The sequence below is a fragment of the Geotrypetes seraphini genome, chromosome 5 (genome assembly GCF_902459505.1).
Source record: "Geotrypetes seraphini chromosome 5, aGeoSer1.1, whole genome shotgun sequence".
NCBI classification, from domain to species: Eukaryota; Metazoa; Chordata; class Amphibia; order Gymnophiona; family Dermophiidae; genus Geotrypetes; species Geotrypetes seraphini.
The window spans coordinates 90,573,223-90,594,186 of record NC_047088.1 but is presented as its reverse complement, the minus strand read 5'-3'; the positions used below and the strand labels follow the sequence as shown (position 1 = coordinate 90,594,186).

The following is a 20,964-nucleotide window of genomic DNA, read 5'->3' as shown; positions in this document are numbered from 1 at the left end:
CCGAAGCCTTCCATTTCTTCCAATTGACGGGATTATGTTGTATTTGTATATTTGGATTACACCAGATCGGAATATGCAAAGAGTCATTCCATTTATTAGTAAGTAATTTATCAGTTTCTTTAAGAACAGTTACAGAAGCCTCCAAAACATGATCTTTGTGAATTAAAAATCCAGAAGTTTGGGCATCTTTTTGGCACTTATTCATTTTTTAAAACAGGTCTAGCCCCAAACATTTTCTAAAATGTTTGATTTGTGGCAGAAAAACATCCATGTCATAAGTTCACCCTTGTCTCACCTAAAACATGCCTCTAAAACACCCCCTTGAGATTTAGATGACATGTAGTGTAACAGCATAGACTTCCATCTAGAAAATAGGTTTTGAAAATATTGATTTGGACGGTTTGGCAAAAAAAAAAACCCATTGTTTTTTATGTACGCCTTTACACATCTCATGCTTACTAACGGTGTCAATACCAAGGCACTTAAAGAGATACTCTTTATTGGGTGCAACGCAGCATGCTCTTTATCTTATAGATACATTGACTGAAATCTCAGTTAATGTTAGTCCACTCATGTCCCTTTGGAACAATCCCAAAATTCAAAATCACGACAAATCTCTATCATGGAAAAGGTGGCAGCGGGCAGGTATATGATTTGTCCATCAATTGTCCACCCTCAACTCGTTAATTCCATTCGATATACTGTGCTCTACATACTCGCTGCCTCCTTCTACTTATTCACAATGGCGCTCTCTCACTGGAGTGTTGCCTTCTTTGCATATACGATTTGACTATATGACTTCCAAAAATACTATTTACAACTGGTCTTCTCTGTCTCTATTAAAAGGCAAGGCGATATCATCCTTCTACAGTATTTTAAGAGATCACTCCTTCACTTTTTCACCTCACTCTATGAAGCACTGGGACGCTATACTTATCACTCCGCTTTCTGACATTGATTGGGAGCTTTTATCTTCTAGAGTATCACAATCAATGTACTTTCTTATGTGGCAGGCAATATGGACCCCACTTCGCATGTGGAAAGCTAACTTAAAGCAAGACTCTGTTTGCTGGAACTGTTTGAAAGAGGAAGGAACTCTTGATCATATGTTATTTCATTGTACTCTAGTCCGCTCTTTTTGGACCTACGTCTGGAACACCATACAATCTATTACTAACTGCTCAGAAGAAATCTCTATAGACATTGTAATCCTTCGCTCTCAACACCCATGTTTCACACAATCAAATTGTCCACCTAAACTCATTGATACCATGTTGGTGACTGCTCTCATGCACATTCTAAAAAATTGGAAATCACCCTCGCTATTAGATTATACCTTTTGGTGGAACTCTCTGAGTATGTATCATAGATTTGAATCCTATGCATATGAGAAGAGAGTTACATTCCGAACCTGCATGAACTTGAAATACAACAAATCTCCATGGTCATTCTTAGATTCCTATGTACGCTCATCTTCTTAGACACTCCTGTTATCCTTTTCTTCTCCTCTCTTCTCTCTTTCATTTTTCTTTCCTTTTTCTTTACTGCTCTCTCTGATCTTTATCTTATATATCCCTTACATACATTTTTAATAATTGGAGCCTTTGCTCCTATACAGTTAAACATAGATTTATATATTTTATATACAGAAAGCTTTATTTTGTTTCTATGTACTTTAAATGATTCTTGTATCCTTTAAAATACTTAATAAAAATTATTGAACTGAAAAAAAAAAACCCCATCCATCTGGCACTTTATGCCACTTTTTGGATGTTTTTCTCTTTTAAAAATGAGCCCCATAGTCTAAGTGCCTCAGCAGATCTACCTTTTTTCCCCAAGAGTGTTCAAAGTGTCGCACCTGCTGTTTAAGGATATTTAGGCCTTGGTAATACCAAGGCTGTTTTCTGGAATTTGCTGACATACAAAATTTAAGTGGAGAGAAGTGTTGTGAAAGAGAAAATTTTAAAGTTGTACTTGCTTATCTAAAATCAAAGCATGAAAATCACTAGGAAATGATGATGCAAGGGCAAGGAAGTTTTTCCTGGTCTATGAGACAAAGATGCCTGGTCCAAAAACCAGACTGCATAACGGAGGCACAGAACAGTGAAATTTTAGAAGAAGGACAAAAGATAATCAGGATAGTGGGATAGTGGGATAGAATTCCAACCAGCAGGGTCAACAGGAGAAGTGAGGGGTAAGCACTAAGGGGATGATTCTATAAGGGGTATTTAAAGTTAGGCACCTCTTAGGCGCCTAACCTAATTGGCAAAATGCCCTTAAGAACCCCAGTAATTGGTTTAAAAAATTTAATTGGGCAATAGGTGTCTATCTGATTCTATAAAAGATAGGTGCCTAATGCCTAAGTGGGCGTTTCTATGGGCGGAGCGTGAGTTAGACGCTGCTATGCACAATACTCCAAAAACTTAGGTGCCTGAAATGTAGGCCTTTAAAACCCTCGCCTACATTTCAGGTGCATAAGTTTTTACACAGGTGCCACTAGCCGCGATTCTGTAAATGGCACCTAAGTGTGATTGACATGCGGCTGGCACCTTTTGTTTTAGGTGCCGGCTGATTTAGGGGCCATTTATAGAATCAGCCCCTAAGTCTAAATGGTGACCTGCAGAATGTGTTGGGATTTTGGCCTGCTGGGTTAATTGAAGAACTAGAAGAAAGTATGCTGATCTCGACTGTCTAATCTCACATCATGGGTGTTAAATCACCCATAACAATCAAATTAGGCTCAAGGAGTGTGTCTGATAGGAGTCTGTTCTCTGGCAGTGTTCAAGGCCCAGTTAAAAGCCCACCTCTTTGAGAGTGCTTTTGACTCCTAACTCCTCTCACCTTGGGTTCTGCATCCCCAACTCTAAATGTAACGTTTCTTAAATTAGATTGTAAGTTCTTCGGAGCAGGGACTGTCTATAAATGTCAAAATGTACAGTGCTGCGCACTCCTTTCAGCTTTGTATAAAAGTGATAAGTAGTAGTAGTAGCAGCCCGATAGTTATTGCAGAAACTGGGGAACTGGGTTCAATTCCTACTGCAGCTCCTTGTGACTCTGGGCAAGTCACTTAACCTTCCATTGCCCCAGGTACAAAATAAGTCCTTGTATATAATATATAAAACATTTTGATTGTAACCAGAGAAAGGCAGTATATCAAGTCCCAGCTCCAAAAAAGGGAAGGTAGGTACCTTCTTTAGTTCATAGAATACATTTAGATTTGAGCACTTACGCCAGCCATAGAGTGCTGCAGATATCAGTTTAACTTACAACATTGGGTAAATTACATACATAGGTTTAAGCCCTGTCCAAACACTGCCCATAAATATACCCCACTTTGCAAGTATCCACTCTGTGAGGAAATTTGGTCTTTAGAGAATTGTGCTTAGGAGGAATTTTGATAGTATTATGTGCAAGGGCACACATAGCATCAGGTAACTATGATTTGGGTTATTTTTCACAGTCCACAAGGGTTTTGACAACTGTGAATAGTTTTGTGTCCTCTGAAAATGTAATTACCTCACTTGTCATTCTAATTTCCAGATCATTTATAAATATGTTAAATAGCACCAGTCCTCCTAATACAGAATCCTATGGCACTCCACTATGTACCCTTCTTCATTTGAGAAAAAGAGCCATTTAACTCTACCCTCTATTTTCTGTCTAATAACCATTTCCTAATTCAAAACAGAACATTGCCTCCTATCCCATGATTTTTTTTAAAAAATGTTTACAATTTTTTAATTAACTTATCCAATGCATCTCCTGGGCCAAATGGATTATCCAACCCTGCCTTACATTGTCCAAAGTAACACAATAAATAGATGTTGTTTGACTGCAATCTCCTGAACAAGTTCAAGTTCAAGTTTATTGGTATTTGATGAATCGCTAAATCAGTCTGCAAAGCGATGTACAAAAATATAAAAGAAGGTAAAAATACAAAAGGACAAACCCAATGACAAATAAATTTTTAAAGACAAGACAAACTTGAATTGGGAGGAAAGGGGGAAAAGTTACAATTCTTTTTAGAGGAAAAACAATAATGGAAAAAAACAAAAGGGAACGGGGTAGTTAAAATTCTGTAAATAATTAAACGAGTCTAAAATTTAAATGCTAAAAGCGTCTTTAAAAAGATAAGATTTTAAAGATTTTTTAAAAGAGGAGAGATCTTTTTCATTTTTAACATATTGGGTTAATGAGTTCCACCATTGGGGGCCCATTACAAAGAACATGTCGGATCTTCTTGTGCCTATTATTTTCAGAGAGGGTATAGATAAGAGATTTTGGGAGGATGATCTAAGTGGACGTATAGTGTTGTGGGGTATTAACATTCGAGCTATAAATTGAGGTTCATTATAGGTTAGAGTTTTAAATATCAGCAGCATAACTTTAAAGAAAATACAATGACTGATAGGGAGCCAGTGAGAATCAATCAATAGTGGCGTAACGTGGTCATATTTCCTGGCGTTGTGGATAAGTTTAATAGCAGTATTTTGGATAAGTTGGAGTCGTCTTTTTTCTTTTTGGGAGATGTTAAGTAGTAAAGAGTTGCAGTAGTCCATTTTGGCTATTACCAATGAATGAACCAGAATATTAAGTGATTTGGGCTCAAGAAATTTGGCGATTGATCGTATTAAACGCAATTTATAAAAACATGTTTTGACTATGTTATTAATGTGTTCGTGAAAAAGTAGTTTATCGTCGATTATGACCCCAAGAATTTTTAAGGAGGGGACAATCTCTAATGAGATGTTATTAAGGACAAATGGGATCTTCAAGCCTATATCTTTTTTTCAAGTAAAGGTCATGGATTTTGTTTTACTTATGTTTAATACTAGTTTGTTTAAATTAAGCCAATTTTGTATTGTTTCGCGTTTTTTATTTATGGATAGAATATCGTTGTGATTTTCTGGTTCAAGAGGGTGAATAAGTTGAATATCGTCCGCATAAGCGAAAGAAGTAAAACCGATTGACTGGCAATCCTATCTAACTCAATTTGATGACTACATTGCAAAAAAACTTTAAGGTTTGTCCCATACTTATAAAGAAAAGGACTTTTTTTATCAGAGCTTTCAGAAGTTGGATAAAGTAATCCACTTCAGAGCTTCAATTTTAAACTGTAAAAGCTTTGCAAACTTTGCATCAGAAGAGCATCAACATTCAAACAAGTTTTGTTCAACTAAGAAAAAGCCAATTGTTTTTTGTATACTATACTTTCAAATCTAACTGTGCTACTGTATAATTACTCTGATTACACAATTACAGAACTAAGGATCCCTGCGGCACGTAGTCTTGGCAAGTAATACTTTCTTCTCTGTAGTATTAGCCCAGTGGGACAGCTAAGCACTAGAGTTACACTGGCTCCTTACTTAGGCCAGCTGCGCTCAGCCTTTGCCTCTCGGGGATCCTGAGTAGATGTTGCATCACAGAGCAGGGACATAGTTCATCACTTTATTGTTTGCATCCCTCAAATTGTCCCTGCAGATGTGGTAAAGGATCTCGGTGGTTACATTTCCTGTGGTCTCTGTGCATTGTGCTTGCATATGCAGAACAATCTCACAGGGGTTACCACATTCCCTGTTGGTTGTGTCTGGTATTATCACAGATGTAGTGGGAGGTCCAGAGGTTACTTTCTGTGTTCTCTATACACAGTAACTTCTACCACAAAATCACCAATCAAAAAATGTCATGGCATGCTGTAAACAATGAGCATGCAAATTACAGCCACATTAAAATTATGACAGTAATCTACAGATCATGCATTGACAAATAGGGCGACATTTTAAAAAAAGCATAAAGTGGGCAAGAAAAGCATCTGCATCAGTCCCCACCCCCGAATTGATGCCTTGACAAACCATCTCCCCATGACCCAAACCAATCACCCTTCCTCCCCCTGATATTTTTTTAAAATGTCCCTGGTGTCTAGTGCACCCCACCTCTCCCTCCACTTGATAATAAAACAATCTTTCTCTGGTGTCTAGTGTACCGTCCACCCATTCCTCCCTCCTGCCTGATCATGACTGTAAAAACTCTTTGCCTTGTGTATAGTGGACTGACTCCATCCCATTTACATCTTTTTGAAGATGCAGTCTCCAGAATTGTACACAGTATTCTAAATGAGGTCTCACCAGTCTTATACAGGGGCATCAATACCTTCTTTTTCCTACTGGCCATTCCCCTCCCTATGTACCCAAACATTCTTCTAATTTTTGTCATCACCTTTTCAACTTCTCTGGAGGAGAATGTGAGAGATGCTGGGCCACAGGAGTAGAGGAAGGAAATTGAAAAGAGAAATGTGAAGGATCATGTGATACAGTGAGCTGAGGAGTAGCATTGTCTTTCAGTTCCCGGCACATCCATGCAATATCAATTAAAATAAACTATAATCTGTGAATTCTCTTCATCCACAACATGAGATAAACATTTTTGCCTGCTTTTTGGACAAATTTATTTATAAAATGGTGACAGAATAACTACAAAAGCAGGCAAAGTGATAAAGACAAGCCATGGCCCACTGCGCTGGTAATCTAAAAAATGGTGATGATAGAAAGGAGTATGTGGAGAGGTTAATGAAATCTTGCTTTGCCAAATTAAAGAAATAGTAGTGGATACCTCGAAAGCAAACTGAGCACAATTAAGAAGCCGTTGAAGGGTCGTAGACAATCTGGTTGAGTTCAATGGGAAAGTGACAGAAGTAGAATTTCATGTAAACATTATTGAAGATATCATAAGGAATATTTGGGTGGATCTGGCATGATTGCAGAAATTAGCTATCAGCTGCAGGAATAAATTGGATGATCTTGAGAACAGGTCATGGAAGAATAATATCGGATTTGTGGGATTTCCAGAAACCCTGAGGGAGGCTGGTGGGCTTCTTGGAACAGTGACTTACTATAGGAGCTGAAATTTTTTTCTATTGTAATTTTACACTATATTGATACATACAGGAATATAAGAATTACAATCTATAATGCCATAAAGAACAGTGGCACAAAGGTGCAGTCTGAAAATTACATTGAATGTTATTATAAAGATTTATGATATATAGAGAGAGAACATATCGTAATCATTTGGGAATGGAGCCAAATATGCAAGCTATAATATTGTAAAAGTATGCTGAACCCAAACCAGTTAAAACCATCAATAGTTATGTAATAATGTTAAGATAGGAGACCATATTTTCTTAATGGTATGGCATCTATTTGTTTGTAACGTAGCTTTGCATTCATGGTTGTGAATCATTATTATAGTAGAGCACCAGAAACTAGTATTAAGAAGGTGTGCTGATTACCAGTTTAATAGTATCATCTGGAGATTTAGAGCAATTAGGATGTCTAATAAATGTTCTTGCCAAATATCAAGAGGTTCTAATATAGCAGCTGATCTAAAAATAATTATATTTGGTGGTAGTGGAGAGGCTATAGGTAAAATATTACACAATAATTTTCCAGACAAAGGACCAAAAATCACAGATAATTGTACATGAATAAATCATATGTATGAAATCACTAACCCCCCTTTTATGAAACTGCATTAGGGATTTTTATCACAGGTCATAGCGGTAAAAGCTCCAATTCTACGAGTGTCTGAGCTTTTACTGCTATGGGCTGCAATAAAAAACCCTAACGTGGATTCATAAAAAGGGGGGGGTTAAGTGTGAGTTAGAATGCCAACATTTATTTGAGTTATATAGGCCTGCATTGTGCAATTTACTGGGTGTCCGTAAGGCTTTGTGATGTAAAAAAAAACATGGATTGCATTAGGCTTGTAGATAAAGTAGGGTGAAGAATAAGATTAAAAATATTTGACAATTGGTCATCAGATCCATTCCAGTCAGTTTCTTCAGACCAAATTTTTTTATAGTTCAGTTTTTGAGATGGAACATACAGTAGCATTACAGAAAACTTTATAATATAATGAAGTAGTATAACCCATTGAAGATCTTATTTTATATAGTTCAGATATAGGGGTATCATTTTTTTAGAAGCCATTTTAAGTTAGATAAGCAATGTCTTAATTGAAGCCACCTGTAGAATTCAATATTGGGTAGACCAAATTAATTTTGTAATTGAGAGAAAGGAATGAAGGTATTGTTACATATTATGGGGCTCATTTTCAAAAAAGATAGATGTCCAAAAGACAGCAGAAACTAGCACTGGAACATCTTACTAGTCTAAACGTCCAAGTGGCCATTTTTGAAACAGACTCTCTAGACATCTTTTGGGTCGTTTTATCTCCAATGCATCTGAATCTTAAGGTGGCGTGTTAGAGGCATGTTTTGGGCAGGCATAGGACTTGGACAGTCTGTAGGGATAATCAAACTTTTAACAAAATATCCAGGGCACCATTTAGATGTTTCAAGCTAGACCTGTTTTAAAAATGAGTAAGGGTCAAAAAGGTGCCCAAACTGACCAGATGATCACTGGATGGATTAAAACATTATCTCCCTTTAACTGCCCCACTGACCCCTTCCCACCACCCAAAGATGTGAAAAAAATAACATTCCAGTTTGTATTACAGCTGCAGTTGGCTACACAGACAGATGAGCAGAACAGAGCAGAGGGGCACTCTAATGGGAACTGCAGTGAACATCACATAAAAAGTCCCAGATACACACATCATTATAACCTGTTTATTGTATGGTGAGCCCTCCAAAACCTACTGTACCTACATAAAGATGGCATCTGCAGGCATAAGTGCTACTATACAGGTAGGCACAATGGGGTTCATAATAAAAAAAAAAAAACATCTAAAAAGTTTCCTAAATGGCTACTTGGACGATCAAAAAGCCTGATCGTCCAAGTACCCATAACCAAAGCTGGTTTTTAGACGTATCTAAAACCATCTTAGGCCTTTCCTCCTGCCTCTAGACACATAGAGAGAAAAGAGGCGTGTTTAGAGGAGGGGAAAGGGCGGGCATTGGGCGGGAGGTGGGCCGACCTACACCTAGGCGTACAACACATATAACCAAAACATTTGACAGGTTGCTTAGTCGGCACTTATACCTTTTTGACTTAGACGAAGTCAAACCAGGTCTAAGTGCTGAAAAAGAGGCCGCTGAGCTGATGGCTGCTGGCGCGATCAGTTCAGCGGCCCGGCAACCTACCCACCGCAACCATCGCGGCAGGAGAGATGCCTCATCTCCCCTACTGCGATGCGATCACCCCTCTATCCGAACTGCTGCGACCCGCGGCAGGAGAGATGCCCAATCTCTCCTGCCACGGGTTGTGGCAGTTTGGGTACAGGAGTGATCGCATCACAGCAGGAAAGAGGGCCAATCTCTCCTGCCGCGATACATCACCCCCCCCCCCCCGACAATATCGGGGCAAGAGGGAGCCCAAGCCCTCTTGCCCCATCGAACCGCGACCCCCCGATGGCATCGGGGCAAGAGGGAGCTCAAGTCCTCTTGCCCCGTCAAACCGCAACCCCCCTGATAGCATCGGGGCTAGAGGGAGCTCAAGCCCTCTTGTCACGGCGATCGTGCCCCCCCTCCCCCCGCCGAGTACGAGCAGGCCAGGAGGGAGCCCAAGCCCTCCTGGCCCCGGTGACACCCCTCTAACACGAACGAGCCAGGAGAGATCCCAAGCCATCCTGGCCCCGATGACCCCCTACCCCCAAACCCCCCACTACAATACGGGAAGGAGGGATCCCAGGCCCTCCTGCCCTCGACACAACCCCCCTCCCCCCAACGACCGTCCCCCCAGAACCCCAGATCATCCCCCACCTCCCCGCTAACCCATGACCCCCTGGCCGACCCCATAATCCCCCCACCCCCACCCCTTCCCCATACCTTTAACATTGGCCAGACGGACGGGTGCCAAGCCCACCTGTCTGGCAGGCCAGCCGGGTCCATAATGGGGCCGGATCAGCTCAGGCGGCAGAAACCCCGCCAACAGTTGGGGTCTGAGGCACCTGGGCCAATCAGAATAGGCCCGGGAGCCTTAGGCTTCTCTTGTGGGCGGGGCCTTAAGCACATGTGCAGTTAAACTTATTAAGTAACTGTGATAAGAATCTCTACAGCAAGTATACTGTGCCTTTAACACTCTGCTGTGCCACGTTGCTATTAAAGCTCAGCTGCTGCTGATAAGCTCCTTAAGCAAACGGAGTTTGGAGTGGAGCAGGGCTGAAAGCAGTAGCAGTAAAATCAAGTTAGCAACAGGAACCCCAGAGCTGAGGTTTGATTTTACTCTCTCATTTTGGATACTTTATTTGCTGTTCATGTTTTATATTTTCCTTATGGATTTATTTTCATAGCATTGTTGAACTGTGAAATCATTTGCCACTTACCTGCACCCTGGTGAAGAGGACTGGGTTGGCCCCATGTGCCTAAGGCCCCGTCCACAGGAGGGGCATAAGGCAACTTGGCCAATTCCGGTTGGCCCAGATGCCTAAGGCCCCTCCTATGGGCCCAATCAGGCCCTAGGCCCACCATTCGGAGGATGGCAGGCCTGCCAGGCGGACGGGCTTGGTACCCGTCCATCCGTCCAACTTCATGTAAGTTCAGGAGGGTGTCGGGGGGTATATCTGGGGGTCGCAGGGTTAGGGGAGCCAGTCGGGTGTTCAGGGGGCAGTCATGGGGGAGTGCACTGTGGGCAGGAGGGTCTGGGCTCCCTCCTGCCAGTATTTCGGGGGTGGGGGGTGGATCACAATTGCGGCAGGAGAGATTGGGCATCTCTACTGCTGTGATGATCCCCCCCGAATTGCCACAAATCGCGGCAGGAGAGATTAGAAATCTCTCCTGCCCCGATTCGCGTCAGTTCGGGGGTGGGGGGATCGCGATCGTGGCAAAGGAGATGAGCCTTTTCTTCTGCCGTGATCATTGCGGTAGGGGTTGAGCAGATTGTTGGGGCTGCTGAGCTGATCCCGCAATCAGTTCAGCGGCCCCTATTCGGAACTTATACTTGTTTTGACTTGGTCTAAGTCAAAACGAATAAGTTCTGACTGGGCAACCTCTTACAGTTTTTGGTTATACTTGCTGTACGACAAAGTCTAGGTCAGCCCACCTCCCCCCCTGTCCCCTCCTCTAAAAATGCCTCTTTTCACTATAGGCGTTTAGAGGCAGGGTAAAGGCCTAAGCTGGTTTTAGATACTTCTAAAACCAGCTTTGATTATCGGTACTTGGACAATCTGGCTTTTTGATCATCCAAGTACTGATTTAGGCCACTTTTTGAATGTTTTTTTAAAAATTATGAGCCCCAAAGTCTCCATCGAACCATTAAACTTATCACAAACGCTAAAAAATTTGCACTGGCTACCAATCACTCATAGAATCTCAATCAAATTAATACTGTTATCTTTTAAAACATTTTCATCAAAAAGACACAATTTATAAACAAACTACTTATCCCTTATATGTCTTACCATTCACTTTGGTCTATTGACCAACACTTGCTGTGTGTCCCGTCATTGAAGATAATAAGTACACAATGTCAATACATTTTCTCCATTGTTGTGCCCCAACTTTGGAATGTCTTGTCATTACACTTAAGAGAAGAAAAAAAACGACCATTTCAAAAGCAACTTGAAGTGGTTTTGTTTTTTTTTTTTTTTTAATTTAAAGACGCCTATAATCTATAATTCATTACTGACTGATACTTCATTTCTCCTCATCCAATCCCTTCCAAATTGTTCTTCCCTTAAATGTTACCTTTTATTTAAAGATTTATTTCCTCCCATCCTTTCCTCTTGTTCAAGTGTTTTTTGTATGTATTGTATTTAAATATGTATGGTGCCCAATTTTAATTGAATTGTACCCCTCTTAGGAAACCAGATAAGCGATTGTTCAAATTTTAATAAAAACTTGAAACTTGAGGGCTATATAAGTACACCTAGTCCAGCGAGTCCAGTTTTTTCATATCATAGGAAAAATAGTTTACAAAAGAACTGGAAACTTGCTGGTCTAAGCATATAGCCATTGGTGGTAACTACGTTGTTTAACTTGCTTTTCTATCAGACTTTTCCAATCACCCATGCACAATAAAATCAAAGAAAAAAGAGCTACAATGTTTAAAAGAAAGCCAAGAATAACATCCATACTTACAAGTACATACTGTACATTCTATTTAAAAACAAACAAAAAAAAACCCTTACGCAGATATACCACACAACAGACCTAGCTATCAGAGCTGAAAGCCTGGGCAAAGAGATAAGTTTTAAGTAACATAGAAACATAGAAGATGACGGCAGAAAAGGGCTACAGCCCATCAAGCCTGCCCACTCTGCTTACCCACCCCCTGTGTATGCCCTAATGACCCAATTTCCTTATCTTGACCCTCGTAGGGATCCCACATGGGTATCCCATTTATTCTTAAAGTCTGGCACACTGTCTGCCTCAATCACCTGCACTGGAAGCTTGTTCCAATGATCAACCACTCTCTCTGTGAAGAAATACTTTCTGGTGTCGCCATGAAATTTTCCGCCCCTGAGTTTGAGCGGGTGCCTTCTTGTGGCTGAGGGTCCCTTGAGAAAGAAAATATCATCTTCCACTTCGAAATGTCCCGTGAGGTACTTAAATGTTTCGATCATGTCTTCTTTCTCCCTATGTTCCTCGAGAGTGTAGAGCTGCAATTTGTTCAGTCTCTCATCGTACGAGAGACCCTTGAGCCCCGAGATCATCCTGGTGGCCGTCTGCTGAACCGATTCAATTCTGCGTACATCTTTACTGTAATGTGGCCTCCAGAATTGCACACAGTACTCCAGATGAGGTCTCATCATGGCCCTGTACAACGGCATCATGACTTCAGGCTTTCGGCTGACGAAACTTCTAGTGATACAACCCAATATCTGCCTTGCCTTAGGTGAAGCCTTCTCCACATAATTTCATATGGGAGAGTTCAGAATGAAGACTGTTTGGTAAAGAGTTCCAGAAATAAGGGACTACAGCAAAGAAAGCAGAATGACATGTTGCAATAAGTCTGGTCATATGCACAGAAAGAGTAGTTATTTGACATATTGAAGATGACCACAAACAATAATAAGGTACATAAGGAACCAAAAAGGATGCCAAATATGCAGGAAGACCTGAATATGATGTTTTAAATGCATGTGTCATCAATTTAAATTTTATTCTGTATTTAATAGGGAGCCAATGGTTTTCCTTTAAATAATGGGTCACATGATCAAAACAATTAATTTGTGTGAGTATCCTAATAACAGTGTTCTGGATAGTCTTCATTTTCTTCAGAGTAATTGCCAGAAGCTCTGTGTAAACCACATTACAATAATATAATTTTTGCATATAGTAAAGTGGCGCAAGAGAAATGATCAAAATATGGACGAAGGGAGTGAATCAAATGTATGAGTAAAAACATGATTTCGTGACAGCTGAAATCTGATTAGAGAAAATGAGCGTGTTATTGATATATACCTCTAAGTATTTCAAAGTAGAGACTAATTTTATTGGAATGGACGGGAGTGTAAGAACAGCAGCTGGAGTAGAGTGGGTGCCAGTGACCCAAAGAGCAATTGTTTTAGAAGGGTTCAGGAACAGACGATTGCTACAAAGACAATTGTCAATTTTATCCAAACAGGATTGCAGGATGGAGAAATCAGGGTTAATTGGATTGAAAATGGAGACCAAAAGAATATTACACTGGTAAACAAGCATTTTGCTACTGGAGTTTTGTCACCTGTACCTTAACAAGGACCACATGCTGACTCTAAATCTGAAAACAGGTTTCGTCTATCACATCCTGTTTTTAAGTTATGCATCAATTTGTGTTTATATCATTTCAATAACACTACCATGAAGCGTCAGTAATTTATTGTTTCTGTAACACAATATTGCATTTTAGGACAGTTCATCAATCACATATACCAGTAATTTGAAAGTTTATACTAAAAAGTGATTGTGCTGCTTTTTCTACCTGTGAATTTTTATATTTTGTTTGGTTTTGTCTAAGATATTATAATTCTTATGAACAGATGAGGTTGTGTTAACCATCCTGATAATTTCTGTTATGTCTGTGGACAATTTACTGCACAAGATCATCGAAATAATCTCTCCAGCAGACTTCAAAATGCATACAAGCATTATTTGGGCTGTAAAGTTGGCGACCAAGATAAAGCGTGGGCATCTCATGTGTGCTGCACTGTCTGCTATTCCGGATTAACACAGTGGCTGAATGAGAAATAGAAGAAAATGTCTTTCATTGTACCCATGGTGTGGCATGAACCAACAAATCATCACTTAGATTGTTATTTTTGCATGACAAAATTAGCTGGATTCACAAAAAAAAATTGTGTATCCTGATTGCCCATCAACAATTAAACCCTTTCCTCATGACTCGGAGAATCCAGTTCCAATTCCTCCTTCTACATCTGCAGCACAATGTGCTGAAAGTTCAGATGAAGAATGTGGCTGTATTACTATTTAAAAGGGTTTATCAAAGACCTTCGGTCACTGTCCTCACTGGGAAGAATACCAGGAGTTCAAAATAGTATACAAATTAAGTTTTATTACATAAATATAGTATTTCTAGCCATAATCATTAATTAAGTACAGAGTTTGAATCAATACGTTACCGGTTATTGCATCATCACTCCGTCGGGGGACCGCGATCAGGAGGCTTATTCAATATGTCATCACACAGCTCGTCAGCAGTGGAAAAGTCCCTACCTTTTTTCAGGGAAAGCACCATTTATATTGTACTTTTTACCCATCCCCTCATTGTGGATTGGATAATCAGACGCGTGCTACTTGCATGCTGAACTGATAATCACCAATCAGTATGTGTTAGAAACACCTAGCCTGGCTCGTGGGCTGAGTACCCATCCCCTCATTGTGGATTGGATAATCAGACGCGTGCTACTTGCATGCTGAACTGATTATCACCAATCAGTATGTGTTAGAAACACCTAGCCTGGCTCGTGCTAATCGCATGTTGAGCTGATGTGCTTCTGTGATCACCAATCAGTATGTGTTTACGACTTGTTTTCATAGTACTTGTGTTTTCCCTGTAACAACTGCCACGTATCCAAGGCAATCTCACTCAATATTAATATTCCTCACATTCCATTCGTTTCTCATTTGTATCACAGTGGCTCTGCTGCTTTGGAGGAGTTCTGTGAACTCGAAATGGATGAAAAATAACCTCAACTGCTAACTCAAGAAGATCTTAATGATCTGATTAGAGATTTGTCATTGTCAAAGTGAAAGCAGAATTGTTGGGTTCAAGGCTGAAACAATGGAATCTTTTAAGGCAGTCACCAAAATATCTTTTTTCTGTGATCGTCACAGCATCCTGGCTTCCTTTTACTAAATGGAAGGAAACATTTGTTTTTGTACTGATATTAATGGGTTCATGTGTGAACTGGGATATGAATATGTTTCTGACGAATGGAGACTATTAACTGATTCAAGCAAAGCAAGTCTTAAAGCAGTACTTTTACACAATGGAAACCAGAAGCCATCTGTTCCTGCTGCTCATGCAGTTGGGTTGAAGCAAACGTATGAGTCGATGGAGACATTTTAAAAACTCACACTCTATGCAGATCACAGTAGAACCTTTGTGGTGATCTCAAAGTTGTGTCACTCCTTCTGGGTCTGTAACTGGGGTACACCAAATACATGTGCTTCTTGTGTCTGGAAAAGTCATGATGATGCCAACCACTACAGGCAGAAACAATGGCCAAACTGAGATGAATCCGTACCTGCTATTAGTACATTGTGAGAAAATCTATCGTCCAGCACTTCACATAAAACTGGGTTTGATGAAAAATTTTGTCAAGGCGATTGACAGGAATGATGATGCATTTCAGCACCTAAGAAGTGCGTTTGGTTTTGAGAAAAGTGAAGCCAAAATCATATAGGGTGAAATGATTCTTGATGATGCATTCAAACAGAAGCTGAACCTAGCTGAATCATCAGCATGGGAAGCATTCGTGCTGGTTGTTCAGAATTTTCTTGGTAATCACGGATCAGAGAATTATGCTGAGCTTGTGGAGAACATGCTGACAGCATATCAGCTAATGGGTTCCAGAATGTCACTTAAAATGCACTTCTTACATTCTCACCTCGCTTTCTTCCCACCTAATCTTGGTGATGTCAGCGATGAACATGGGGAAAGATTTCATCAAGATATCAAAGTGATGGAAAGCAGATATCAGGGAAAGTTCAATCCCAGTATGATGAGAGACTGTTGGTTCTTGCAAAGAGAGACAAATGTACAGTACAAGCATAAAAGCTAGTGTTTCAAACATTTTTGAACATGCTGACATCACTTTTGTGTGAATTAAGAAAGGCATAAATATATGCTGTAACATGTCTCCTTATTGTCTTTGTGTTTGTTTTCAAAGTAAATTCCTTAACACAAGTTTGGTGGGACACAGTTCATACTCGCAATATTGTGCTGATATGGCAAACTGTCTAAAAAATCAGTATCGTGTATCTCAGAAACTTGATGCGCTAGCTGAATTTCAATTACAGATCTGAAATCAGCATCTTTAAATTAACTAAGAATACTTCTTAAGTTCTCAGTAGCAAAGAAAAACTTTTTTTTTTCTTGACCAGTGTTATCAGTGTAAATATAGCACTTAGTGAATGATTCCCGAATAAGAAGAACCAAAGGGCTTAAGAAAATATTAAATAATAAAGGAGAAAAGACCGAGCCCTGGGGACCTCATAAAAAAGTAGACACCAAAGTTGAGACTATGGACGGTAAAGAAAAAAATGATAGACTGATTTTCCAGAAAAGACTAAAACCATTACAAGACAGATCCAGAGCTATCAAGAGATCTTAATCGTAAAATCATAAGTGAATGGCTAATGAGATCAAAAGCTGCTGTAAGATCAATAGCAGAGTAATCATAATTCAAAAGCTATGCTATTATGGTCTCATCAGTGTGATTTTTATAAACTCCTGATTGAGAAGGACGAAGAAAGTGACAAGAATCAACATGTTGAGTAATTTAGTTGAGCACAAATCATTCAAGAAATTTAGAAAGGAATTGTATGTTTGAAACTGGCTGAAAATTATTTAAATGAGTGTTATTCAGAGAATGATTTTCAATATTGAATGTATTAGGGCCACTTTCCATTCCTTGGCCCACAGAAGCAAAACTTTTAATGATCATGTCTCTTACTAATGGCGAGAGGCCATGGTTACTGTGCAAGAGCCAATTTTATGGGATAGGGTCCAGGGAACAGGCAGGTTTTGTTAAAGATTGTCAGGCAGTGTGCAGAAATTATCCTGGAATGGTGTTATGAGGATTTTCTACCAGCTTTGGCTATTAGCTTCGATTCAGAGAAGGCTTTTAACTGCAGATAAGGTTTTGACATTCCTGGCTGTCTAAATTGCATTGAATATCAGGTCCAATATATAGTATTCTGAGTGGAAGTGACATTGCTTGTGATTTTGATTCACTGAATTATTATTTGTTATTACTTTTATTATTATTTATCTATTTGTTGTTATTTTCTTCTTTTTCTGTTTACTATTATTATTATACTGCCAGACCCCCCCCCTGGGGAGGGGGGGGAGGGCAGTAGAGTAGGATACTTGTTTAGAAGCTGTGGTAATATAAAAATGTATAAAAAATGTTTATGGTGTTTTAATCACATTTAACTACATTGTAAAAATTATGTTGTAATGTTTACTCCTTGCACTTGGATAAGAGTCAACGGTATCTCATAGTTCTGTTTTTCATGTTTTTGTGATTGCATTCCTTTCCATTGTGTGATTTATCAGCAATGAATACACCTCAACCTTTTGCATTGGTGGGATATCAAATGAACAATAAGCATAAACATAAATCTAATAAAAATGATGTCTCAAAAAAAAAGAAGAAAGAAAAACATGCCAGATCATCAGCAAGGAGCTGGGAACTAATGTGTGAGATTAGGGTACTTAGACGTGTGAGCTGGAGATGGGCCCTGAATACATGTGTCACATGCTTAATTAGAGTTACCAGATTTGTTCAAGAAATAAAGAGGACACGTGGCCCAACCCCTTTATGCCCCCCAGCCCCGCCCTGTTCTGACTCTGCCCCACACAAACTTCGACTCTTCTCCTCTGAATCCGGGCCGTATCTGGAGGGCCTCTTAGCATGCGCGGATGTGACGCGATGATGTCACATGCATGCGAGCATGAGTGTGATGTCATCATGTTGCATCCGCACATACTCAAAAACCCTCCAGACACGGCCCTGAGATCGGGGCCTTCTAGAACTCAAATTTTGAAAATCTGTCTGGACATGAGGACATGTCCAGGTTTTTCCGGATGTCTGGTAACCCTATACCGAATGCATATGAATTGGCATGTCTGCTGCATATAACTTGCTATAGCCCTGCTGGTTTTGTTGTACAGAATCATCATATGTCTGTTTTGTTAAATTTTACTATGCCAGCTCTGAACTTACATGTACATAGTTTCCTATCGATTTCACTTTTGTAGGTTTCATCTTGTACTATGCCAGGTTTTGACCTGCTTGTGGTATCTGAACTATTTGTGCTTTAGCCAGTTGGTTTTTCCTTGTGTGCTGGTCTAATTCTTAAAGAGTTTTATTTTGCAAACTCTTGTTCTTTTCCCATGTGCGAGCTTCCTGCTGTCACACTGTATGAAGTTGTACCCTGCAAATGCAGTGTGTGAGATTTTTATTGGTGCTATAACTTCTTGTCGTCTCTTTCAGGTGTCTGCAGATCTGCAGAATGAGGTGCTGATGAGTTTGAGACAGACAGATCCTGATATCATTGATTACCTTCTTCGGAGAAAATTTCCAAGCCCTCTGTAAGTTATTCAGTACAAAGTCATTAAAGACAGCAAGTGGGCAATAAAGACCTTTCCTATGAGACAACAGAGAGTAATAATACTGTACATATTTGAACTTTAGAAAATTAGGTGTTGCTTATCCTGAAATTAGTGGTAGAGTTGGAATAATAGTATTTATATAAAAAATGGTGCTGGTATTCAAATGCCACTGAGGTACCTACCCCACAATAGCTAGTCTTCCTGCAACCGTCCACAGAATGTATGAAAAGGCAGAATTGGCATGCAGAGCCTGGGCTTTTCATTAATAGTTGGGAGGGATCAAGAATCAGTGTTAGCAGGCAATGGGAAAAAGTGCCACTACTCAGTATCCCCTCCCTGAAAAAAGCCCTGGAAATAATAATAATAAACAGGGTTTTTCTATGCTATTATAACTCTTACCTCTAAATGGTTTATAGCCAAGAGTTTAATAATGGCCTCAGTAATAGATTATACAAAAGTATAAAACATAAAATTAACATTGAAATGATTTTGAAAAATGCTTGATAAACAACTAGGGGGCTCATAAGAATAAAAAAAACATTCAAAAAGTGGCCTAAATCGGTACTTGGACGATCAAGAAGACAGATCGTCCAAGTACTGATAATCATAAGAACATAAGAATTGCTGCTGCTAGGTCAGACCAGTGGTCCATCATGCCCAGCAATCCGCTAGCGCCCTGACTATCCCTATCAGCGTACGTCCTTGTTCAGCAGGAACTTGTCTAACTTTGTTTTGAATTCCTGGAGGTTGTTTTCCCCTATGACAGACTCCGGAAGAGCGTTCCAATTTTCCACCACTCTCTGGGTGAGGAAGAACTTCCTTATGTTTGTACGGAATCTATCCCCTTTCAACTTTAGAGAATGCCCTCTCGTTCTCCCCACCTTGGAAAGGGTGAACAACCTGTCCTTTATCTACTAAGTCTATCCCCTTGAATGTTTCGATTATGTCCCCTCTCAATCGCCTCTGTTTGAGGGAGAAGAGGTCCAGTTTCTCTCATTTTTCACTGTACGGCAGTTCCTCCAACCCCTTAACCATCTTAGTCGCTCTTCTCTGGACCCTTTCTTCATGTACGGCGACCAGTGCTGAATGCAGTACTCCAGGTGATGGCGCACCATGGCCCAGTACAGCGGCATGATAACCTTTTCCGATCTGTTCGTGATCCCCTTCTTTATCATTCCTAGCATTCTGTTCACCCTTTTCGCCACCACCGCATATTGCGTGGACGGCTTCATCGACTTATCAATCAGAACTCCTAAGTCCCTTTCCTGGGAGGTCTCTCCAAATACCACCCCGGATATCCTGTATTCGTGCATGAGATTTTTGTTACCGACATGCATTACTTTACACTTGTCCACATTGAACCTCATTGAACCTCATCTGCCATGTCGATGCCCATTCCTCGAGCCTGATTATGTCACGTTGCAGATCTTTGCAATCCCCCTGCGTTTTCACTACTCTGAATAACTTCGTATCGTCTGCAAATTTAATCACCTCGCTCGTCGTACCTATTTCCAGATCATTTATAAAGATGTTGAAGAGCACGGGTCCAAGCACCGAGCCCTGCGGCACCCCACTGGTGACGCTTTTCCAGTCCGAGTATTGTCCATTTACCCCCACTCTCTGTTTCCTATGCTCCAGCCAGTTTTTAATCCACGTGAGTATTTCACCCTCAATTCCATGGCTCGCAATTTTCCAAAGTAGTCGTTCATGCGGAACCTTGTCGAACTCCTTCTGAAAGTCCAGATATACAATGTCGACCGGGTCGCCCTTGTCTATCTGCCTGCTTACTCCCTCGAAGAAGTGCAACAAGTTTGTCAGACAAGATCTGCCTTTGCTGAAACCATGCTGACTAGTCCTCATCAGACCGTGTCCGTCAAGGTGATCAATGATGCGGTCCTTTATCATCTTTCCTGGTACCGAGGTCAGACTCACCGGTCTGTAGTTTCCCAGAGGTATAAATAGCCCAACTGTGAAAATACTCATACAAATGTGTGAACCAGTTTTTGCATTTCTTTCTCCCTCTCATTTACCCCAATGTTCAACATGTCTCCTTGTCTATCATCTCTCTCTCACTCCCTCCCTTACAGCACAGGGAGTGGGAAAAAGAGAGATTGGATCCAGGTCACATCTCTCCCACCCCCTCTACTGTCACAGCCAACATTTCTCCATCTCTCATTTCTCCCCGCCCCCCTCCCCCCCCGATGCAGCATTTTGCACCTTC

General features: G+C 40.4%; 1 protein-coding gene across 1 annotated transcript in view; it reads left to right on the top strand.

Moving 5' to 3' along the window:
• LOC117360476 (rho GTPase-activating protein 6-like) overlaps positions 1-20,964 on the top strand; it is a 148,092-nt gene that overhangs the window by 108,701 nt on the left and 18,427 nt on the right. The window contains exon 10 of the mRNA XM_033944263.1: positions 18,625-18,722. Coding sequence (XP_033800154.1) covers positions 18,625-18,722 — 98 coding nt within the window. The remainder of the gene's footprint in view (positions 1-18,624; positions 18,723-20,964) is intronic.